Here is a 23826-nt window from a genome sequence, read left to right on the forward strand (position 1 = left end):
ATCTACAGCTAACTTCATATATAATTATGGAGGACTGCCTTCCTCCTGTTAGGTTTGATGGAACAATTGAATCGATACCCCTCCCCCCGGGAACTGACTTTTCAGGCCATTTCACTATGGGCATTCCCTTTCACTGAGACCACACTTTACTTGCCGAGACCACATTTCATTATCTCTCCCAGCCAGACCTGCACAGAGAATTCTGGGCCAGGAAAAAGCCCGCCTAGAGTCCTTTAAAAACCGCCACTCCTGTCACTGGGGTGTTGGAGCCATCCAGGCTCTGCCACCTGGTGTGCGGATGATCGAATAAATTCCTAATCCCTCACCACTCTGGCCTCCTGCGTTCCTCCTTCAGCGACCTAACATTTGGAGGGGCCAGACTACCGTCTGATTTCCAGTGGCCTTCCCTTCTGCACCTTGGGCAGGGCCCAGGTGGGGGTCCTGGGTTTCGGCACCAAATGTTAGGGTTGCCAAAGGAAGAACGCACAAGGCCAAAAGGGGTAAGAATTATGAACTTATTAGGTCATCTGGATACCAGATGGGCTGAGCCCCAAAATAGCACCAGCACCCAAAGACGGGGAGTCAGAGGTTTTTAAAGGACTCTCGGCGGGCTTTTTCTGGGTGGAGAATTCTCTGTGTGGGTCCGGATTCTGGGAAAGTTCGGAGGGGAGAGATAATGGGCTTAGCAAGTGGAATGTGGCCTAAGCAAGTGGAATGTCTATTGTGAAGTGGCCTAAAGGTCAGTTCCCGGGGAGGGGGTGTCAATTCAATTCTTTGATCAGACCTAACACCTCCAAGATCAGAAAGAAGACAAAACAGCTACTCTCACTATTTCTAATCAACATTTTATTATTCTGTCTGTAGAGGCAGAGAGAAATTAAAGCCCAAGAAAGTGAAGCCTTGGGAGAGTAGTAAAATCATTCTGTTTCCTGCCTGTGTCTTATATCGGAGTAAAATGGGAAGTCAACTCATAGCTCAATTAAGCAGCAAAAACAAGGCAGCCATATCAGATTATAGAATTATTGAACAGCTGAGACTCAGAACAACCATCATTAGAGATATATAGTAATGCTGGTTATGATTTTGAGAAGTTGAAAAGCTAATAATCTCATTACTACAATAACAAAGTTAGCTATAACCCAAAGGATACCTTAGAGTTAAATGTTCAGAGCAAATAGATAAACTCCGTGAATAGGGTAGAAATTGTAAGTTACTGAAAAGATAAAGTTGCAGGTATTCCTCTTGCTAAAACACTGGGATTAGTATATATTACCTAAAGAAACCAGACATCTGTGGTCACAGAGCAATTAGTTAATATAGTCAGCTTAAGGAATGATCAGCTCTAGCATTTCCTGAAGAAGGTAGCCAAAGACTTAACATTTCATTAACACCTTCCCTTTGCTTTCTATGAACTCCTTTTCAAATCCTTTCCCTCTAGTTTATAATATACTTAATTTGCATGCCTTCCATTTATTTTGAAGTTCCTATTACCAACCATTCCATCCCATTCACATCTTCAATGAGACTTAACCCAACCTTTCTCCAAGTGAAAGCTTCAGTGAATGTTAATGTATCCAATTTGAGAACAGAATATTTAATACCTAATAAAAGTTATATGGTAAAAAAATAATAAATCTTCAGTTTACCAAGGGCTATTAACATTTAAAATAAAACTGCTATCTTTACATTATGAAGAAAATATTTCTTCACTGATTGATCTTAAACTTGGCTTTGTCAACTACCCAGAATCTGGCTGAAAACATATTTTGATGAGACCACACTTTAATTGCCGAGACCACATTAACTCTTGGCTCCTTATTTATGGAAGATTTTCAACTCCTTTAGAAATAACATAACTCTTCAAAGATGATAAATGATAACCCGAGGCTGAGTAATGGTAACTGAGAAAGATTTTGATTACAATTAAATAGTTTTCTTTTGTTTCTTCAAATTATATATACAAGAATAAGAAGTTGCATATTTTTTATCTTAGGAAAGGAAGATTATATTTATTGCTAATTATTTCTAAGAGGCAAATTAATCATTTTTGTAGCTTTTAGGATATCTATATATGTAAAAGCCCAGCAATCATAACAGCAGAACGACCAGAACGACTGGTTGACCAGTTGCTATGATGTGCACTGACCACCAGAGGGCAGACGCTCAATGCAGGAGCTGCTCCCTGGTGGTCAGTGCACTCCCACAGGGGGAGCGCCACTCAGCCAGAAGTGGGCTCATGGCTGGAGAGCGCAGCTGCAGCAGCGGGAGCCTCTCCCAACTCTGCAGCAGCACTACCAAGCGGTGGCAGTAGGCGCAGTGGCTGGGATAAGCATGAGCTGTGCGGCACCTGGTCCCAGTTTGGGCTCCTCCCTGGCCACCTGCCACTTGGTGCACTGCTAACCCCCAGGGATCGGGCCTAAACTTGTAGTCGGACATCCCCCGAAGGGTCCTGGATTGTGAGAGGGTGCAGGCCGGGCTGAGGGAACACCCCCACCGTGCACAAATTTCATGCACTGGGCCTCTAGTATATTTATAAAATGAGTATTCCATTTAAAAACAATGCCAGTTTCTACCTAATTATGCATGCAACTTTTGGAGTCCTGTCTCTGAGTAGCACACTCTTAAGACTTTGGGAACACAGTACACTGTAGTATCTTAGGAGAGAGAACTCCACTTTGCCACACTTGATTCACTCTTTGAATTTAAGCATTGAGAGCAATGGAGTCTCTAGCCTTGACTTATAAATTAATAACTTGATTAATAATTTTCAACATGTTACTGGGACACTGCCCCACCACCCCAAAATTTGCCTCATTGAATACTGGTATAATGGAAAAAAAAAAGAGAAGGAAGTGGATATTATTAATAGTGTTCAATTGTAATAATTGACATGTGTTCAATAACCATCAATTATATAATTCTCACCATAACCAGGCAATATTCCTCCCAATTATTCTCATTTGGCACTGCTGCAAAAACTTAAGGCCATATTATTCAGTGGAAAGAGCATGGGCTTTAGAATTGCACATGTAAAATTGGGTTCAATTCTTGATTCTGCTATCAATTGTGATCCATGGCAAGTTTTTATTGGAGATTAGTGGGTGGGATCTAAGGCAAGTTATATTGTAGATTCGGATTCAGTACAATGGAATTGTAAAATCTATCTTTGCTGAGCTTTAATGATATTAAATGAGATAATATATGTGAGTGACATACTAAGTGCTCAATAAATGTAAGCTATGTTATATATTTTACCATCCATAATGTCTATCACAGGTTGAAAAGTGCTTATTGAAAACAAGACATTGTGACCTGATATATAACTGGAAATCTGTATAATATCCTCCAAGTCCTGACCAAGCTTCTTCAACCACAAAAGTTAGGATTATAAAATGAAGTGGAGGAATTTTCTCTTTCTGATAAATGAATTATTTCAGAATCTGAAAATTCCTTGCCAAGCATTTAACTTTACTTTCTTGGTAGAACAGAAGTGAGAGTTGAGTCTTCTGGGAAAAGAAAAAAAAAAAAAAAAAGGAAAAGATTTTTCCTTATGATTGTGAGCCATTGAAATAGTCACAGATAAAACTACTGGAAATTTCAAAATTCCGTATTTTGACACCCTCTCTTAAATTTCTTCACTTCATACTAAATATAATGCTTAAATGGCACCTTTAAATGCTTAAAAGTGGACAGAAAGAGCAGTGACTCTTACTTTGTTGTTGGCTCAGAAAATAGAACATGAAGTCTTAGGGATTGAGGTGTGCCGTGCCTCTGTAAAATGCTACCCTTTTACGAATAAATTTTTATTCCATGGTGCTCAGATTCATGGTGCCTGGACTTTCAGAGTTGTCCGTCTTCCACAGGATCAACAATGCATGAGTCAACTCACCTCTGTTCTGCCAAGATAGTAAAGCTGGGCTCTGGCGAGGAACAAGAAATCCCTTTGATGGAGGATTGTCTCTTCAAAAAAAAGAGTTCTTTATTCTAATTTATTTACTAGAAAAAGTTTCAGAATTTTACTTGGAATATTGAGATTTACAGAGAAATAAATAAATTCTAATCTCTAGTATCTCAGAGAACCCCTATCATGAAATTTTCTTATTCTTATTTTGACTCAGGAACATTTAGGAAAGGACTATGAGGAAATACAAAACACCATTACATTTTGACCCCATCTCTTCGGGAGGAGTAACTGGTAGAATGTTCCAGACAAATAAAAGTCTGTCTCTCATTGCTTAAGCGACAAAGTGCTTCCAACCACAGTGCATTTGGGTCCTTGCAAACAATCTGCAGAAAGAATGGGTGGATTAAGAAGCTTAGCATTTTTTAACTGGGAAAACCTGCATTAATCCCAGATTTTAAAGCTCAATCCAGAGCTCAGGGTTTAGTTTTGCAGAGGCCTCAGTGACTGCTGTAGTGGGTGAAGAGGGAGTGGGAGTGAGAATTTGGCTGTGGATCTCCCTGCCCGCCCCCCCCCCCCAAACTGAACCCAAGGAGATCTAGTTCTATCTGCTTTATATTTGCAGTTTCATGTAGCAAAAATGTCTCTCCAGTTTAGGAAGAAAAAAATCTGTAAACCATTTTATTAAATCATTTTTACAACTTATCTGATTAATTCATCTAGGCTTGTTATTATTATATTTTACAATGTGATTACATCCTTCCGACAAGTCGTATGAGCTCACTTGAAATGTGATAGCATTGGCATGGCTCTCTAAGAAGACAAACAACTTCTTCCTCTGCTTGTGCCTAGAAGAAGCAATTTAAGGCATCATAATGCCAGATAATAGTACCTAAATGACCAGCAGAACACTGTCTCTCTCTCTCTTTTTTCTTTTAAATATATTTTATTGATTTTAGAGAGGAAGGGACAAGGAGAGAGAGATAGAAACATCAATAATGAGAGAGAATCATTGATTGGATGCCTCCTGCACACCCCCTATTGGGGATCAAGCCCGCAACCCAGGCATGTGCCCTTGATTGGAATCAAACCCGGGACCTTTCAGTCTGCAGGCTGACGCTCTATTCACTGAGCCAAATCAGCTAGGGCAGAACACTATCTCTTAAAAGGTATTTGCTTAATGATTTTTTGAGAATGCACTTCTATATTTTTCAGAGATATTACGTTTGTGAGATAGCTTCTCTAAGATTCAGGTTAAATTAGAATATCTTTCTATGCAGATGTGGTGGTCTGTATTTGCTTAACTTAATCATTCATACTTGAAAACCATCATCCTATCTTATCAATTTATTTTGATCAAAGAACTGATGTTTCTGCATTAATAGCATCAGCTCAGGATAAGTTCAGCTTTATCTTTTGATGTCTAAGGATAAGCAAATTGATTTTGGTAGAAGCACTTCCAAGACTTACAGAGTTTGTCACAATGTCATGCGAAATGATTTTCTTATTATTTAAAAAGTGCATTATGAGAATTTTGAAATAAACATATAGTTAAATTAGCCTCTTAAATTCTAAGCTGTAATATCCATGCTTAAAAAATAATATGTATAAGTTTAATATATGTAAAGCTTTGTTTTCTTTTAAAATTTTTGTTATTCTTTCTACATTACAAATCTGTGAGCTCACCTGGAGGGTCTGTTTCTAACTGCATGGACTCAGGTCCTGACGGAGATTACTAACAATGTTTTAGTACATTCATTCCACTTAAGGAATGATTCTAGACGTAAAACAGCTCTGCTTCCTTATTTCCTTGCTTTATTCTATATCAGATTTGTCAGGCATATAAAATATCAAATTACTAAATGCTAATTCTATTAGAGTTTTATGCAGCTCATGTGTACAAATGTTCTATGTCTTATTAAAGGCAGCCTAAAAGAAGGATTTTAAGAATTTGGGTATGAAGCAATTTTCTGCTTCATAAAATACAGTTAGTGTCCCCTTATGTTAACAGAAACATTCTTGCTTATGTAGTATTTTTCTTCAGATTTGCTTTTAATGAAACTGACAGTATTTCAGAGCATATCCCTTTAACCCAGATAGAAAAATATTTATAGCAAAAGCAATATAAGCATATGTAGAATGGATATGTAGACCTGAATTTTCATGTTATTCTTTCTTTCAGCTCACAAGACCCAATTCAATACCCTCAAATTTTATTTTTACTATTTTTTTTACAAACACTATTATATCAGTATGACTTGATCCTTCATTTGTTGTCTAATGTTTCCTTAGGTGATGTACATTAAAATTGTCTCATTTATTCCAATGTCGCTGTTTACTTCATGAAACCTTTAAAAAATAGTCAATATTTTCTGCCAAAAGCATTTATCATGAAAACATATTTTTTCCACTACTCAACATATTTATTATATGTTTGCATTTATCTGGAAAACATTTCCCGTAAAAGACCAGATAGTAAATATGTCAGGTTGTGGGTCATACGGTGTCTGTTGCAGGAATTCCATTATAGAGAACTAGTAGCCCTGCGTATGAATCAGTGCGCAAATAGCTTGCCAGTAGCTCGCTGCTGCCCTCCTGTAGCTCCCTCCATGCCCTCCCCCACATAGCTTGCTGCCCTGCCTCCTCCTGTAGCTCTCTGCCACCTGCTTGTAGCTCACTGCCCCACCCTCCTGCTGATCTGTGATCCGGTTGTTACTCCGTTGGTAGTTACTCTGTAAAGACCATTTGCATATTACATCTTTATTATATAGGATAATTGAACTAATCTAGAAATTCTAGCACTGCCTTAAGTTTTAACCACAAAAGCGGTTAAAACTTAGACAATAGTTGGGTTTCCCAGAATGCTGTTAGGGAGGGAGATCACTACACCTTTGAGAGAGAGAAAAAAAAAGGGATACTGGTCTATCCTGAGAAAACTAAGCATGGCCTTGAGGGGATGAATCTAATTCTCACTCTACGCAGACATTTCTATTCACAGATTCTGTGCTCAACATCAGTAAGCTTTTCTAGTCAAGTTTTCCTGTGTATTTATCACCTACCACCTATGTATTCTTGTTCACTTTGTTCTTTTAGACAATCTAGGTTTAAGTTTGCACACTAAAATTTCAGTGTATTCTGAAGTATCTTATGCCCAGTCCTCAAGAATTGTTCTCTTTTCTCATAATCTGAGTGCATGGTCTGAGGGGCATTCTCTCAGATGTCTGTTTATGATCCATCTTTTGACATATGAGCAGAAAACAACACAGAGGTGAGTGATTGATACAGCACCTATACAAAGTAAAATTTTCTTTGTACACCATTTTTGCTGCATGTCATTTAATCACCCCCATGAGAATCCTATTTATGTGCTACTTTTATTACTTTCTCCAATTCATGGTTTTTCTTTTTTCAAGAAGGTTCTATCTTGCCAGCCATGCACTTTGCATGAATATAACCTTAATTATAACCAACAATTCAAATAAGTTTTGAATGGATGTTAATGTAAATAAGCCAATAAAACCCTTTTTGTAGGCAAGGGAGTGGCCTCTTTCCTTTCCTGATGGATTGCTGACCAGCATATATGCGCACACTTGTTAAGCTGTAAGTGCTATAAGACTAGGCACAGAAGACTAATGGAGAATTTTTAACCCTAGCATTTATTTTGTTTTTCATCACTCCAATCATCCATAGTTCAAAACCTTTTTATTTTAAATTCTGGCTCCACCAGTTACTAGTTTCATGACCTTGGTTAAGCTTCTCAGCCTTCCTAATTCTCATTTACTTAATCTATAAAACAGGATCCTAATACTTGCCTCTTAATGTAATTGCAAGGACTGAATGAAATAATAGAATTAGAAGACTTCAGTGGGAGTAAAGTATTTTGCGCAATGCCTGGCGCATAAAAGGTGGCTATTATAATTATTTCAATATCTCCATATGCAAGCCATCCTTCCCTTAAAACAACTTCCAAAGCTCATGCCATTTAGCAGCCGCAACAGGAAATTTGGACAAGCAAAAATATACCTGTGTGCCAGCGGAGTGCAGAGGAGAGAGAGATTAGTTCTCATCAGGACACAGATCAATGCAGAGGTCTTTTCTGGTGGTCTATATTTTAGGATATACAATCTGTGTATTATTAGGAGAGCCTATCATTACAAACAGCTGGAGCCAAGGTCATGTTCTTGGAGAGAACAGCTCCCCCTTGACTATGAATTATCATTGAAGGGCAAATTCAAGAGCTGAGGTGAAAGAAACAGTGTCTCTCTAGGAAGGAGAAATAAATGTTTCACTGATTTCAATTCTGCCAATCCCTTTTACATCCCAGAAAAGGAAAAATTGGATGCTAATCTTCGTTCAAACAGAAAATCTTTATTTTTATCCTGGAATACCTTCTTTGTTTCCCCTAGTAACATATACCAGCTTGGTTAGATGGCCCTTAAGTTATATAAAAAGACAGCTAGGTGTTCTTAGAACTAAAGAAGTAACAGGATTATTTGATGCATTGCTAAGTTACTGGATTTCTTGGACTTTTTCATGAATGACAATTCCTATCATAAGGTTTCTTTAAAACTCTGGGTAGGCCTTTTTAGTAGCTGTAACTCTGACTTAGGACTTGTCAGAAAATACATTCTTTAGCATTTACAAATTTCATAAAAATTTTAAGTAGTATGTTCGTATTAAGAAATATGCAATAGTTGCCCTAGCTGGTTTGGCTCAGTGGATAGAGCGTCAGCCTGCAGACTGAAGGGTCCCGGGTACGATTCTGGTCAAGGGTACATGCCAGGGTTGTGGGATCAATCCCCAGTAGGGGGGCATGCAGGAGGCAGCCAATCAAAGATTCTCTCTCATCATTGATGTTTCTATCTCTCTCTCCCTCTCTGAAATATATAAAAATATATTTTATTAAATAAATATGCAATAGTCATATTTCAACTTTTCTTAGAGATAGATTTCAGCAGAAAGCAAAAAGAATCAGAAGCTATCCCAATGACATTTTTATTTTCTTACGTAAGTATTAATCAAGATTGCTTGAGTATGAACATATTGTATTTTGAATGTCTTTCTATATTTTTGACATTAGAATCCCAGCAAACCAAATAATTAAACCATAAACTACTTTTATTAAATCTTCTTTTATTTATTACAATGTCAGTCTTTTTCAAAATAAGACAGTTAACATGAGATTCTTCCAATACTTACTACTCATATTTTTTTTTATAGAATCCAACTAAATTTTTATTTCCTTGTCCTTTAAGTATCACATTTTTTCATAATAATTTAGCACCTACTGTTTTTAAATTGAACAAATTCAATTTCATTCTTGGACAATTAACTTTTAATTATTTCCAAGGGAATCTACTATCAGTATAAGCAAGCTAAGGGAATGGAATATGTAATATAGCACTAAAATGTTTGTGCTATATTTTTAGGTACTTATATATGTTTGTTGGATTGCATTCATTGAAAATTCTGGTTTTGTAAATTATAACTGTATTAAATGTGGCTACCACAGCTGTTTAACACTTAAGCAAAATTTTACAATCATTTGGATAATCTTGAAATAGCAGCTATAAAAAGTGGTGATGCTAAATAATTCCACAGATTTTATCTTTACTTTGCCAAGTGGTGCTCAAAGGAAAGCAAACACAGCATTCCGTGACTGGGAACATCAGACTAATTAAAATAATGCCTTGGTGTTTCAGGTGGTACTTTGTTATCAGGACACTTGGCCCAAGCATCTGTGCTGTAGGGTTTGGAAAAAAGAAAGCTGGTTCCTATTCTGAATTCACAGCTGTCTTTACTGATGGCCAGTGGCCATAAGGAAACATAGATAAAAAATGTAAAGTAGATAGACAGATAGATAGAAAGACTGACAGGCAGATAGACAATTAAAACACACAGTTCAATACCATTTATAATTAATTTATTTTTAAAAATACGTTTTTAGTGATTTGAGAGAGAGAAAAAGGGAGAAGGAGGGAGAGAAACATTAATCAGCTGTCTCCTGCACCCACCCAACTGAGGACCTAACCTGAAACCTGGGCTTGTGCCCTGACTGGGAATAGAAATGGCCCTTTAGATGCATGGGATGACGCTCAACCAACTGAGCCACACTGGCCAGGGCTCGATATCATTTTTTAAAAAGAAAAGAATTACATGTATTTTATATTCAAAAGGCGAGTAAATCAAATGCCAACTTTCCAGAGGAAAGAGATGTCGCCTATACTTTCAGCATTGGTCATTTTCTAACGTTCTTTCACAGTAGAATTTTCTAAAAGAGTTACTCATATTTTCCTAATATACATTAACATATATAGTTATTTCTTTCTCTTAAAAACATCTGTTGGTTTATTGATTGATTAAGTGTAGGTTCTGTGGCCATGTGGTAACAATTCAAACTCTACAAAAGGGAATATAAAGAAATGATAATATTACCTCTCTAAGCCAATTTCTAATTCCCCACAATTCCCCAAAGGTGAGCCCTTGTTACTAGTAACTATGTGTCTTTTCAAAAGTATTCTCAACATTGAAATATACTTCAAAATGCTCCCATGTAATGGATAAAACAATATCATACTTCATTGTACTGTTATAATTTATTCACACACACAAAATCATTATATTTTTGTTAAATCTAGGCTTGGAATACTCAAAAGGAAGAAAAAAAATCCTTTAATTTTTTATTCTTAAAAGACCATTTGCTTATGCTATATTTCAGGACAAGCTAAAAATAAGATTATTTAAATTTGAAAGGATTATAAAGGGTCTTGCACTAAAAAATTTCAACTTCAATTCACCTCATAAGCATAGCATGTCAAAAACAATGCTGTATGGTATTTCTAGAAATAACTTGGTCCCTTTAGAACAATGAATTTCCACTTTGGTAGCAGTCATTTAATAAAAAATCATAAATCAAAGATATTCCAAAACTTTTAATTACCAAACAATGTTCTAAGATCTTCTGGTTTATTTATTATATATACAAAGACTTCTTGCTTTCTTTTATTAAGTCCTATTTCATTAATGTCAAATAGATTTTTAATAACTATTTTTTTTCTTTAGATGTTTTTTTTCTATAGTATTTCTCTATTCCAAAGTACAAATAAGTGTTTCCACTAACTTTGGCATAATTATTGCAAGCTGATAGGACGCTTGGCCCATATGTGCAAGCTTAGCATTTATTTCCATTGTGCTCTCAGGACACAGGATCTCCTGAAGAGGTTTATTAAAAAGTTAAATTCCTGGGCTCCACTCTGGCCCTCCTGAATCTGACTCTCTTGGTGAGCTGCAGAGAAATCTACATTTTAAGAAGCTCCTGTGGCAATTCTTAACTGTACTAAAATATTTGAGGACTCCAAAAGTTGGGGCCACTCAGATTTCAAGAAAATAAAAATCAAATATATTTAGAGACATGTATTTCACATTTCAGAATATAGAGTCAAAGAGCTTTAATTTGTTTGTTCAAAATTAGTCAGTAAATTATTGTTGGCTGTGCCACTAGTCTTTAGACATCCAGTCTATTCCACCTCAGACAACAAAACATGACCTCCTCTCTAGTATCAACTTCGGAAACTTTGACTTAAAATTAAAAAAAAAAAACATATTTAATCCTCACCTGAGGATATGTTTTTATTGATTCTAGAGAGAGAGGAAGGGAGAGAGAGAGAGAGAGAGAGAGAGAGAGAGAGAGAGAGAGAAACAGCGATGAAAGAGAAACATTGATCAGTTGTGTCCTGTATGCACCCCACTTGGGCTCAAACCAGCAACCGGGGTATGTGCCCTTGACATGATTCAAAACAGGAACCTTTTGGTGTATAGGATGATTCTTCAACCAACTGAGCCACCTGGCCAGGGCTGACTTCTTTTGAATAATGCAAAAATGCTTCCTCAATTCTGGGCTCCTCCTTAACCTTGGATGGCTAGTACTCCTTGATGCAGAATGCCCAATACACTTAATAAAAATACACTAAAAAGAAAGAATCTCTTTTGTTTAGACTTGGGCTAGTGTATCCACCAGATTTAAACCTATGGGCAATTTTTCCATTGTTGCTGAGTGTATATAATTAAAACTTAATGTTTCTCTGCTGCCATCAATCAGAAATGCCAGCAATCCTCTTCTTCCTGTCTGTCATGACTAGGCAGCTCGATAATAAGGCATTCCAATGATCATTTCTTCAATTAAATAACGTTGTTCAGCCCTAAATGGTTTGGCTCAGACAGTAGAGCATCGGCCCGCAGGCTGAAGGATAGTGGATTCGATTCCGGTTGCAGTCTTGATCCCTGGCCCAGACTGGGGCACATGTGGGAGGCTACCAATCACATCAATGTTTCTCTCTCTCTCCCCCCTCCCTTCTTTCTTTCCACTCTAAAAACCAATGGAAAAAATATCCTCAGATGAGGAATAACAAAAATAAATAAATAAATAAATAAATAAATAAATAAATAAATACTTTTGTTGGATCTAATATTTTATCAAGGATATACTTTCTATCAAAGACACAAAAATAGATTTTTGTTAGAGTTATAAGTAACTTCATATTTTGCACTTAAACCTGGCATTCAGTTAATGTATTAAAATTTTTTCCTATTAAAATATTAATAATCAGTAATTCTAATAAGTATATGGAAGTAATTTCAACTTGATAAAAGGTCAGCATATTGGAACATCGATCAATAAAAGTTAATTTAACATTTTTAAAGTGTGATGAGTTCTCAGTGTCCATCTGAAAGTAGATGCATTTCCAAGCAGAACTTTATGTTAGCTCAAACCATTGAAATAAGCCTAAGGTTATAATTAGTTCTGGATCAGGGCTCCTAGATTTCCTAAATGGCTTCTATTTGATTATTAGGCCTGGACTTCAGATCTTATTGCCAAAGCCAATAGATTTCCTTAAATGAAAAGATCATGTTAATTAAGTACAAGTAGCTTCAAATATGATGTCAAAAGGGTTATAGGCTATGGCTTTGTCTGGGATATAAAAGGTACATTTAAGCAATTTCAATTATACTGACTCTAACTATTGACTTACCTTAACTAAAAAAAATTATAGCCTTGGGCATATATTCCAAGAATATATGATTTGTCATTCAATAGTTGTGGGTTTCTGATCATTGTTTTTCAATCTCAGAATCTTGAGACTAAACTAAGACTTACACCTAAATTAGACCAACAGAATGCTTTCCATGGCCCTTTAAGGATTACAGTGGAGGTGCACCTTAGTTGAGGGCTAGATCCTGAGGTAAGTAGGTGAAAATCATACTGTGTCAAAATATGCTTGAAATTCCCTTAGTACAGCCCTCTCAGGAACTTGACACCCTGTCTTTTGACAAAACTAGTTCTTTCTGCAATGTCAGAATGCACTGTGGGGTTTGGGGTTGACCCTCCATGAAGTTGTTGGTATGAAAAATACCCAATGTGTCTTTAAACACTAGAGTCAAAAATGAACGCTGCAAAATGTGCCACAGTTAAAGAGTACACATGAACAAGACCAAATGAGGAAAGTATATTTAAGTCTCATTGTTGTTTTTCAGGAGCAAAAGATTACTGATTGGGGATCAGCTGCACTATTTAAATTTTTTCTCTCCATTTCTCTCTCCTCCCAAACTTACATAGCTTAATTTCTGTAAGCTAAATAAACATCTATATAATAAAGAGGTAATATGCAAATAGGTCCTAATGGTGTCACAGTAACGACCAATTTGCATATTGACAGACCAGCAGGAGGCTGCGTGTGCAGCAGGGGGACTTGTGTGAGGCTCGCTTCTCTGCCCCCGGCGCTGGAATCCTCTTTTTCTCCCTGGTGCACACGCCTGACAAACACCCCTTTCCCGAGAGCACTCTGCCTGGGGATGCCACCAACCCCACCCCTGAGGTTGGGAGGGCTGGGGGGCAGCACAGGCGTGGCAGAAGGCCGGTTCTCGGGCGCGGTGGGCAGACGCCAACCAGGGGGTGCGTGCATTGGCTGTGACCCCCCCCCAGGGGTCGCACATGCAAATTCAGAGGGTGTGGACCCAACACAAAGCAAGGGTCGGGGCACGACCACAGAGAGTGGATGTTGAGGTAAGGCACGGGACCTGGACGGGCCACCGGGCAAACAACGCAGGGATCCCACCGCCACAGACACACAGGGTGGCCCCGCGACACCCGGACGCAGGTAGATCCTCCCAAGCGCACAACCTTTTTTTTTTTTTTTTTTTAAATATATTTTATTGATTTTTTACAGAGAGGAAGGGAGAGGGATAGAGAGCTAGAAACATTGATGAGAGAGAAACATCGACCAGCTGCCTCCTGCACACTCCCTACTGGGGATGTGCCCGCAACCAAGGTACATGCCCTTGACCGGAATCGAACCTGGGACCTTTCAGTCCGCAGGCCGACGGCTCTATCCACTGAGCCAAACCGGTTTGGGCCCAAGTACACAACCTTGAAGCCTCCTCCGGCAGCATGGACCCGGCCCCGGCTTTCTCCAGCTGCCCATCCATTCATCTGCCCAGTCCCACCCAGATGGGGGCTCGCATCCTGGGCGGAATGCCCTCGAGGACAAGCCGGGCCTCGACTGTGCCTGCACAAGCATGCGAATTCCAAAGGGGAGCGGACGGAGAGCCGCTGGAGGCGTGAGAGCACACATGCGGGGGAAAGGGGAGCGGCAAAGGCCTCCACATCTGTCCCCCTTTCGGCACTCAGCAGGAGAAAAGCCTCGCATGCGCACATAACACAGCGGTCCCTGCGATGCATTCGGGCTGGGCGGCTGGATCCTCCCCCAACTCGGAGGGGGAAGGCGCAGGCCATGGTAGGGAAGACACAGCTGCTTTGTTGCTCAGCCCCTCAAAACAGGTGTGAGAGGGGCCCGAGTGCCCAAACAGAGGTGGCTACAGGTCCCAGAGAGGGATCCAGTCAGTACTAAGACAGGACGAAAAGCACAGAATTTTTAATTAGCCTGTAAAAAGAGTGAAAGAGTGAGGGAGGAGCGGGGTGAGATGAGGAAGAAGGGAAGGAAGGAGGGAAGAACTTTATAAAGGAGTCAGCAGAGAGCAGAGTTAAAGAAGGAGAGAGGATGTATGAGTGAACTGTAGGAGCTATAATGAAAATCAAGTATAGTTGTGTACTGGGGACAGATTTGAAAAGAAAAAAGATAAATGATAGTGAATAATCAGGCAGGTAAATAGATATTAAAACAGTGGAAGTAGCCGAAACCGGTTTGGCTCAGTGGATAGAGCATTGGCCTGCAGACTCAAGGGTCCCAGGTTTGATTCCGGTCAAGGGCATGTACCTTGGTTGCGGGCACATCCCCAGTGGGGAGTGTGCAAGAGGCAGCTGATCAATGTTTCTCTCTCATCGATGTTTCTAACTCTCTATCCCTCTCTCTTCCTCTCTGTAAAAAATCAATTAAAATATATTTTTAAAAAATAAAACAGTGGAAGTAAGTAGAGAAGAATGTATGGGAAAGGTAGGTGAGAGAGAAAGAGGGAGAAAAGAAAAGTTTTAAAGGGGAGCTGGTAGAGCTTAAAAGGAGAATGGGAAGAAGGAAGAAATGGGGGAGGGAGCAAAGCAGGTCCGAGGGAGGAAGTGAAGAAAAAAATTAAGGTGGGAAGGAAGGAAAGGGGGAGGGAGGACAGAGGTAAAGATTAAGGAAAGAAGGAATGTGGGCAGGGAGGAAGGGTAGAAGAAAGATGGGAAGAAGGATGATGGAACAGAAGTAGGAAGTAAGGAGGAAAGAAAAGTTTATAAATGATGAGTCAGTAGGAAAAAGTGTTACATAAAGGAGAAAGAAAAATTGTATGAGTCGGAGAAGCCAGTAAGGAAGTCAAATACAATTGTGTGTGAAGGGATAAGATTAAAAAGGAAAGTTAATAGGGGTGACCAGGCTGGCAGGGGAGGGCAGTTAGGGGAATCAGGCCAGCAAAGGAGGACAGTTAGGGGAATCAGGCCAGCAAGGGAGGACAGTTAGGGGGACCAGGACAGCAGGGGAGGGCAGTTAGGGAGATCAGGCCGGCAGGCAGAGTGGTTAGGGTAGGCAGGCAAGTGAATGGTTAGGAGCCAGAGGTCCCGGATTGCAAGAGGGATGTCCAACTGCCAGTTTAGGTCCAATTCCACAGGACATCCCCCGAGGGCTCTCAGATTGGAGAGGGTACAGGTTGGGCTGAGGGACACCCCCCACCCCGTGCATGAATTTTGTGCACCAGGCCTCTAGTACAATGATATGCATACATTCTAATTTTAAAAACTAGCTGTGATTATATAAGAAGGATGTCTATGTTAATTAATTTAGGTTTATGATACAAGTCAGTATTTGACTTATACATTTTCAAAATTTTAAAAATATGTCACACATATGATACTATTTCTCTTGTTGCAGCAAAGAAATCCAATTCATTCACTGGAAAATAACAGTCAGTGCCATGGTGGCTCAGCAAAATGCAATTGAAATAATAGGTTGAAAAAATGTATAGCAGTTGTTCAGAAACAACTTTCCCTCTTCCCATATTCCTTCTAAAGTAAATATGTTGTAGTACTATTCTATAAATAGAGGTATTTACCACCAGTAGGGGTTTGCAATTATATTTATTCTTTTAATGGGAAGAAAAATAGGATGTATTTATTCCCAAATTTTTACCCATACCAGCCTTATTACTTTGATTGGATCTAGGTAAATATAAGGTGGAAAAGGCATCAAGAGTCTAACTCCCCAGTGTTCAACATGCCTAATTATAAATGTTGACCTTTTATGCCAGGCATCAGCTTGGTTCTTTCTATAATCAATTGGTTGACATTGACAAAGCCAATGTCAGTAATTACAATTCTCAGGAAAATAGAAACTTCTGGCCTCAATTATCTGCATAATTCAGTCCAAGTGGTATATGCTGAATTCCTATATTAGCCCAGACACTGTGTTGGGAGCTGTGGAGGACACTAAAATAAGTATGACTGCATTTCTACCCTTTGAAGAATTTGTTCTCTTATTTCTCCTTGCTGATGCCTCCTTCTGTCTTCAAATCCATGTGGCAAAAATTCAAGTCATACGAACGAGTACTTACTGAAAAGTAATACTCATTCTCATGCCTGTTCCAACTCACTGTAGTTTCCACACAGACAAACAATGTCATTATTCTCATATGTATCTTTTCTCTGTTGATAGCAACATCATGTATGTAATGGAAAATCAGCACCATCCACATTATGCCATGCCATGAGCTAGTTCCTGGATTCTCTCTTATTTTCAATTTACACTTCTTTCATGGCTGATCTCATTTTGTCCCATGAATTTAAATACTATCAACAATACAGTTGATATGTCTGAACCTCTAGACATAAACTGTTCCTGGAATTTTCAGCTTATCTATCCCCATCTACTCAACATTTCCACTTGAAGCCTGCTAGGTATCTCAAACTGAACCTGTCCCTAGCCAAACTCTTTCTTTCTCCCTGCCCTAGTCTCTATTTCTTGTGTCATCTTTACCTAGGCTCAAAAAACAAGTGCCAGCATCTACCAAATTGCTCAAACCAAAATCTAGGAAGTATCCTTGATTCTTACTTTTCCTCTCCATTCATTTCTAATCCATTAGTAAGTAATTTCTCTCCTTCCAAAAGACACCTTATATTAATTCATCTCCCCTGATTCCTCTTAAGAATCATCCTTGTTTAGGTTGCTATCATACCTCCTATAGACTATTGCACACACTTTTTATTCTTCTTTTCCTTTTAATTCTTAACCCCCTAAAAAACCCCACAGAATCCAAAAAACAAAACAAAACCCCAAACCCATAAAAAAATTGAAGAGCCTGGCCGGTTTGGCTCAGTGGACAGAGTAGACCTGAGGACTGAAGGGTCCCAGGTTTGATTCTAGTCAAGAGCACATACTTCCGTTGCAGGCTCTATTTGATCCCTGGCCCCAGTTGGGGTGTGTACTGGAGGCATCCAATTGATGTAATCTCTCTTACAACGATGTTTCTTTCTTGTCTCTCCCCCTCCCTTCCACTCTCTCTCAAAATAAAAAGTCAATGGAAAAAATATCTTTGGGTGAGGATTAACAAAACAAAGAAACAAACAAACAAACCCCGAGTGCATGCATGAGCACACGCGCGCACACACACACACACACACACACACACACACAACCAAGCAAACAACAAAAACACACACACAATTTTCCTTGGAACAGCCAGAGTTTCATTTTAAAAATACAGGCAGTCCTCGGGTTATGTCCAACTCCACATACGTCGTTTTGTGGTTACGTCGCCATCTCCCATTTATGTATATATAAAAAATTCCATAATTTCAACATATGTACATATGTGTGTTTTTTTTTATTATTTATTTACCACAGTGAAGGTCAGGAATTGTTATCTTTCTTTTAATTTTTTTTTTTTTTTTTACTGTTTCACTTCATTACTGCTGTGTATGTGCTCCACGTGAGTAACATAGGTGCTTACATAGGTGGGTTCCGACTTAGGCGAAAATTGCGTTACATCACGCCATAGGAATGGATCTCTGACATAACCCAAGGACCTATTGTATAATGAAATCACATCATGCCTCTGCTTAAGTTATTCTACAATCTAAAGTCTTCCTATCACCCTGATAATAAAACCTTTGCTGACTTACAAAGCTGTTTATATCTGACTATCTGACTATCTGACTAGAGGTCCTGTGCACGAAAATCGTGCACTCGGGAGCGGGGGTTTCTCAGCCTGGATTGTGAGAGGGCACAGGCCAGTCCAAGGGACCCCACTGGTGCATGATTGGGGCCACGGAAGGAGGCCAGCTGGGGAGAAACCATGAGAGGGCTCCAGGGCGTGTCTGGCCCATCTTGCTCAGTCCCGATTGGCCGGACCCCAGCAGCAAGCTGCCCCCTGGTGGTCAGTGCACATCATAGCAATTGGTTGAGCAGCCTTAGCATATCGTGAGCATATTACACTTTGATTGGTAGAATGGCGGACTGGATGAATGGACACTTAGCATAGGCTTTTATTATATAGGATACTTTGCTACTTTCTGATGTCATCTGCTACCATTCAATACCAATCATGCTCAACCCTCAATGCTCCTAACTCAATGCACCTTTTTCTTTCCTCCCCAGATCAAGCCTGAACCCACTTCAGGACCATTGCTCTTGGCAGTCCCTTTGAGACTCACTTTCTCTTCACCTCAGTGTAGCTGGTTCCCTACCATTCAGATCTAAGTTTAATTTTCATTTCCTCCAACAAGCCTTTCCTGACCACTCAGTTAAAAGGAACTACTGGCTCTTTTACATTCAATAGATCACTCATCATCGACTGACATTTTTGTTTAATTATTAATTCATTTCTTTTCCAGCTTAATAAGCTAAAATCTCAGGCTTTTTGAGAGCTTTGGCTCTGATTAATACCTGGTTATTGTTATAACTACCTCAATGTTTAGACTAGTGTGGAAAGCATTGAGTAACTGTTTAAGTAAGTAAATGAATGAATGACTATTTTAAGAACCAAAATACATTTTCATTTTTAAAAAAAAACCTTTTGGAGGATAATGGCTGATGAAACCAAGGTCTCTTAAAAAATCAAGGTTGCTTAGCATGATACCAACAAATAAACTGTTATTCTTATCAATTTTGCTATATTGTCCATTACATTTCCCTGCTTACTTTTTTGCCACAGCACTCATCCTTACTAAGTATATTTTCTGCATATCTATTTGCTTAAAATCTATCTCCCAATACCACAAATGTAAGCTTTGAGGGAAGTGATTTTTTTCTTGTTTGCTCATCACTGAATCTACAATCTAGGATTGTAACTTCAACATAGAGACACTAAAATTGTTTTGTTAAATGAGTGAAGATATAAGGTACAATTGAAAGTGGTTGATTCATGTCCTCTCAATTTGCAGTGAATAAATAAAAGCATCCTTAGCTAGAAGTAGTGGGTCATCTATTCAAGGTAAGCATTCGATTGTGTTCTGTATATATCCCTCTGACCCAGTTTCCTTTGTACTTTGGGTAAGCCACTACAAACATTCTACCTTAGTTTATTGCTCCCTGAAGAATAAGAATTAAAGGAAATAAACAAACCAATTAAACTTATCTTCTTAAAGCAAGCCCACCTTGAGAGTTTCAATAAGCACTACCAACTGATTATTATTCAGGGATAAATGAGAACAAAGGAGAATGTAGGAAGGATGAAAGAAAAATCTGTGAGGCATCTTTTGTGCTGCTAAGGATAAGACTTCTCTTGTTTTTATGAATTTGTTAATAAAAGCTCTGAAGTCTGGGGAAATGCTTCCAGGCAGCAAAAGCCAAATTTTGAAGCTCACAGGTCAAAGGAGAAATTAATAAAATGCAGTGGGGAAATTAAGTTAAACAAAGGTGCAATGAGCCATAGTTAAACCAATTAATTAGGCACGTTTTATTTTGTAAACAACCGGGTTGCTGAAGAACTAAAAATAAATCCTAGATTTTAAACCAGAGTTTGGTATTCAACAAAACATTAAGTGGTAACATGCAGAAAACTCATGCCTTTTTTTTAGTAGTGTTATTTGATGAGTTCCTTCCTCATCCATATGCTTCTCCAGGGACCTTTCTTTTTTCTATTATTTGTGAAAAAAAAAACCCACTATGTTTTCAATAACATACGATAGTCTTATGTTTGGCTTGATTCTTTTATGCCTGTAAAAACTTTATCACTTTCTTGCAATATCAACTATAAAAATATTAAATTTTCAGCAGTATGTCTACCATTTCTCAGGCCGTGATGAAGATTAACTTGTACCTGACGCCTGGCAGGTGTGAGGAAGAACAGGTCAGATGTCAAAACCCCAGACAGGGGAGTCACACCGATTAAGCTTCAGTTCTGAACTTAACACTTAAGAGCAATGAGATCCTGCACAAATAACGTAGCTTCGGTTTCCTCCACTGTAAAAATGTTGTACAAGTTAAAATATACTTGAACATTCCTGGGCACAATGACTGGCAGAGAAATCTCTCAATTCAATGAAAATACTAATCGCACAGAGCAGTTTCCAATTTGTGGATGCCATCTTATTGCCAAAATGGCTTGTTTGGGACTTTGAACATATATTTCCACCAATAAGATGTTTCAAAACCATAATGAAATGGTTAGTAGAATGTAGGTTTATAGACTAATGTCCCAAACCTTCAATTACCAAAACATTACTTCAGTCCAGAATTATCCTAATAGTGCTCTGGCCGGGCGGCAACCTTGACATGGTTTTCCCTTGACTTTCCTGGTTTCCGCGTCGCAAACCCCTCATCCCGGGAAGCCCTTTGATCTCAGACAAATCTAATCAGGATTTCTTCACTTGGGACAGAATCACCATTCATTCATTCATTCATTCATTCATTCATTCACTCATTGACCCATTCATCTATTTTTCTGCAGCACCAGGTACATTCTTAGGTGCTGTAGGTAAAAGGGCCAAATATGCTTCATAAACCCAGAGCCATGAAGGAGACTGACGAATGAACAGCTAAATGCTAATGGTGAACGTGTGTCCAGGATGCCAGGGAGACACAGGGGCTGGCCATTTCACACAAACCTGTGGCCTAGGGAGACCTCTCAGACGAGCTGATCACTAAACTGGAATTTGAATTAGATACAACCCAAACCAGAGATTTCTACTTCATTCTTTTGGGCGTTTTTCATGTCTGAGCTCAGCATTACTTAAATATGCATATTAAAATACCATCACTTTAGATTCACTTTGGTCATTATCTAAACAGATTTTGCATAATTTCTAACATGCATATAATTTTTGTGAAATGTCATCAAAATCCTATATAATAAAAGCTAATATGCAAATCGACCGAACAGTGGAACGACCTGTCGCTATGATGCGCACTGACCACCCAGGGGCAGATGCTCAATGCAGGAGCTGCCCCTGGTGGTCAGTGTGCTCCCACAGGGGGAACACCACTCAGCCGGAAGCTGGGCTCTAGCTGGCCAGCGCAGCGGCGGTGGCGGGAGCCACTTCTGCCTCCGTGGCAGGGCTAAGGACTGCGGGAGCAGGCCTAAGCCAGCAGGCAGACATCCCCCCGAGGGATCCTGGTCTGGGAGAGGGCGCAGGCCAGGCCGAGCCCGCCCCCCCCACACCAGTGCACAAATGTCATGCACTAGGCCTCTAGTATGAATATAAATAACCACACACCCTTGATTTTATAGCAGTTCTTCCCACTCTGGAGATTCAGCTAGTTAAAATCTACTCTTAAGAATGCTAATTGCCTGCTTGCTTTTTCATTATTTGAAAATCATTGCCCAAAGGAAATTATTGGAACATGTTTAATTGAAAACAAAACATAAATTATAATAAATAATACGGTTCTATCCAGAATAATGTAGTGGTTGCCCAAAGTTAGCAAGTTAAACATGTTTCCTGAAGCTTGTTATCAAGAAACTGGCATTCTATTCTTTATACTCTGATAACTTTTAAAATATTCCTGAACATGCCTCTATCATTACAGCAAATGCTGCAGCAGGATGATAAGACAGAGACAGCTTACAGCAGAAAACTCTGAGGCCACAGGCACTGACTAACAGCTTGAAGATTCGGTTCTCCACCTGGAGGGAGAAGCAGATTTATCACAGACTCTGAAGGTGAGAGGGGGACTTACTCTCAGACAGACTAGACCTTACGCTCCCTGGGAGGCAGGGACCACATCTATGCTATTCACTAATGCTTTCCCAGTGCTTGGGACAAAATTCATGCTCAAATGGTTGAGTAAATACCAAAATATACGTAAAGGTTTTCACTCTGTATTCCTGACAAATGATCATTCAGAATCTCCTAAGCTCTAAGGACTGAAAAATCCTCTTTACCATACATGACAATCATAATCATCTTTGACAAGTGAGGCAGCTTACGTTTCAAAGTCAGTTAGTTACAGCACCGACCAAAGCCACCCATTCTATTGTAAAGGCCAGTTGATGTCACTCTCTTCCTCACCCTCAGACTACGTGTTTCATCTTGGCTAGTAACCTTTGAGATATTTACAGTATTTTCTAAAAATATTCATGTGCTTGAGAATAAATTCTCCTTGTCATAGTAAAGATATCTAATACCATGCTCTCTGTAGAATATGGACCAAAAGCATCAATTTAAAGACTTTTCAATTGCAATCATCATCTATCTTAAGCCCCACAGAGATTACAAATGTATGTCAGACCTTATTGACACGATGATTCTTGATAATTTTGAGCAAGCAGGTAAAGGAAAAACCAAAAATTTCCATGTGTAAGCATTTTTGTAATGCTTTGTGTTCATGGCATTTTTTAAAATAGACATACACTTGATAATCAACATACCTGGCACATTTAAAATTTAATGGAAGAGCAGAAGCAGCAAGTTTTTTTAAAATTCAAAAATTTTTTGTATTATTTTTGTTTACCTTTGAAGTTTACTACACCAGCTGCAGTTGAAGCCAATCTGAGAGGATACACAGGGGCCACAGCCATTGAACTGGAGGCACGCTAGGAAACAGGAGAGAATGCAGTCATCCAGACTAATTGGGAGGATGGAGAAATCAACAATAATGATTGCTCAGTCAAAATAAAAACGAGCCACCCATCCCTGCATTCATGCAAGATGCTTGTCCATGTCAAGCACCATGTTATTATTATTGGTGAATAGACCAGATCATCAAACTTGCAAATCATTTTCCCACCTAGTTATGTTCAGATGTTAACTTACTAGGTAGTGGGGTCATCTCCACAGCTGAAATGTTGGTAATTTTTGACATTTGTAACTCTACTCGGTGGTATTCATAAATTGTTCTTCTTCGAACATCTATAAAAACAAAAATGGGGGGGAAATCAACTTTCCACATTTCTTTACCTATAAAACAAGTGTTTTAATAATGAATGTAGAATTATACACTTTTACTTGGTGCAGTTTTAAAAATAAAGATTTAAAATAGTAATCCTTCTGAAGAAATTGGTTA

General features: G+C 38.9%; 1 protein-coding gene across 1 annotated transcript in view; it reads right to left on the bottom strand.

Annotated features, from left to right (window-relative positions):
- The window catches only part of PLXDC2 (plexin domain containing 2), a 247352-nt gene that overhangs the window by 73681 nt on the left and 149845 nt on the right, over window positions 1–23826 (bottom strand). The window contains exons 8-9 of the mRNA XM_054724795.1: window positions 23577–23672; window positions 23275–23356 (exon numbers count right to left, since the gene is read on the bottom strand). Coding sequence (XP_054580770.1) covers window positions 23275–23356; window positions 23577–23672 — 178 coding nt within the window. The remainder of the gene's footprint in view (window positions 1–23274; window positions 23357–23576; window positions 23673–23826) is intronic.

The sequence above is a fragment of the Eptesicus fuscus genome, chromosome 2, assembly GCF_027574615.1.
Source record: "Eptesicus fuscus isolate TK198812 chromosome 2, DD_ASM_mEF_20220401, whole genome shotgun sequence".
Taxonomy (NCBI): domain Eukaryota; kingdom Metazoa; phylum Chordata; class Mammalia; order Chiroptera; family Vespertilionidae; genus Eptesicus; species Eptesicus fuscus.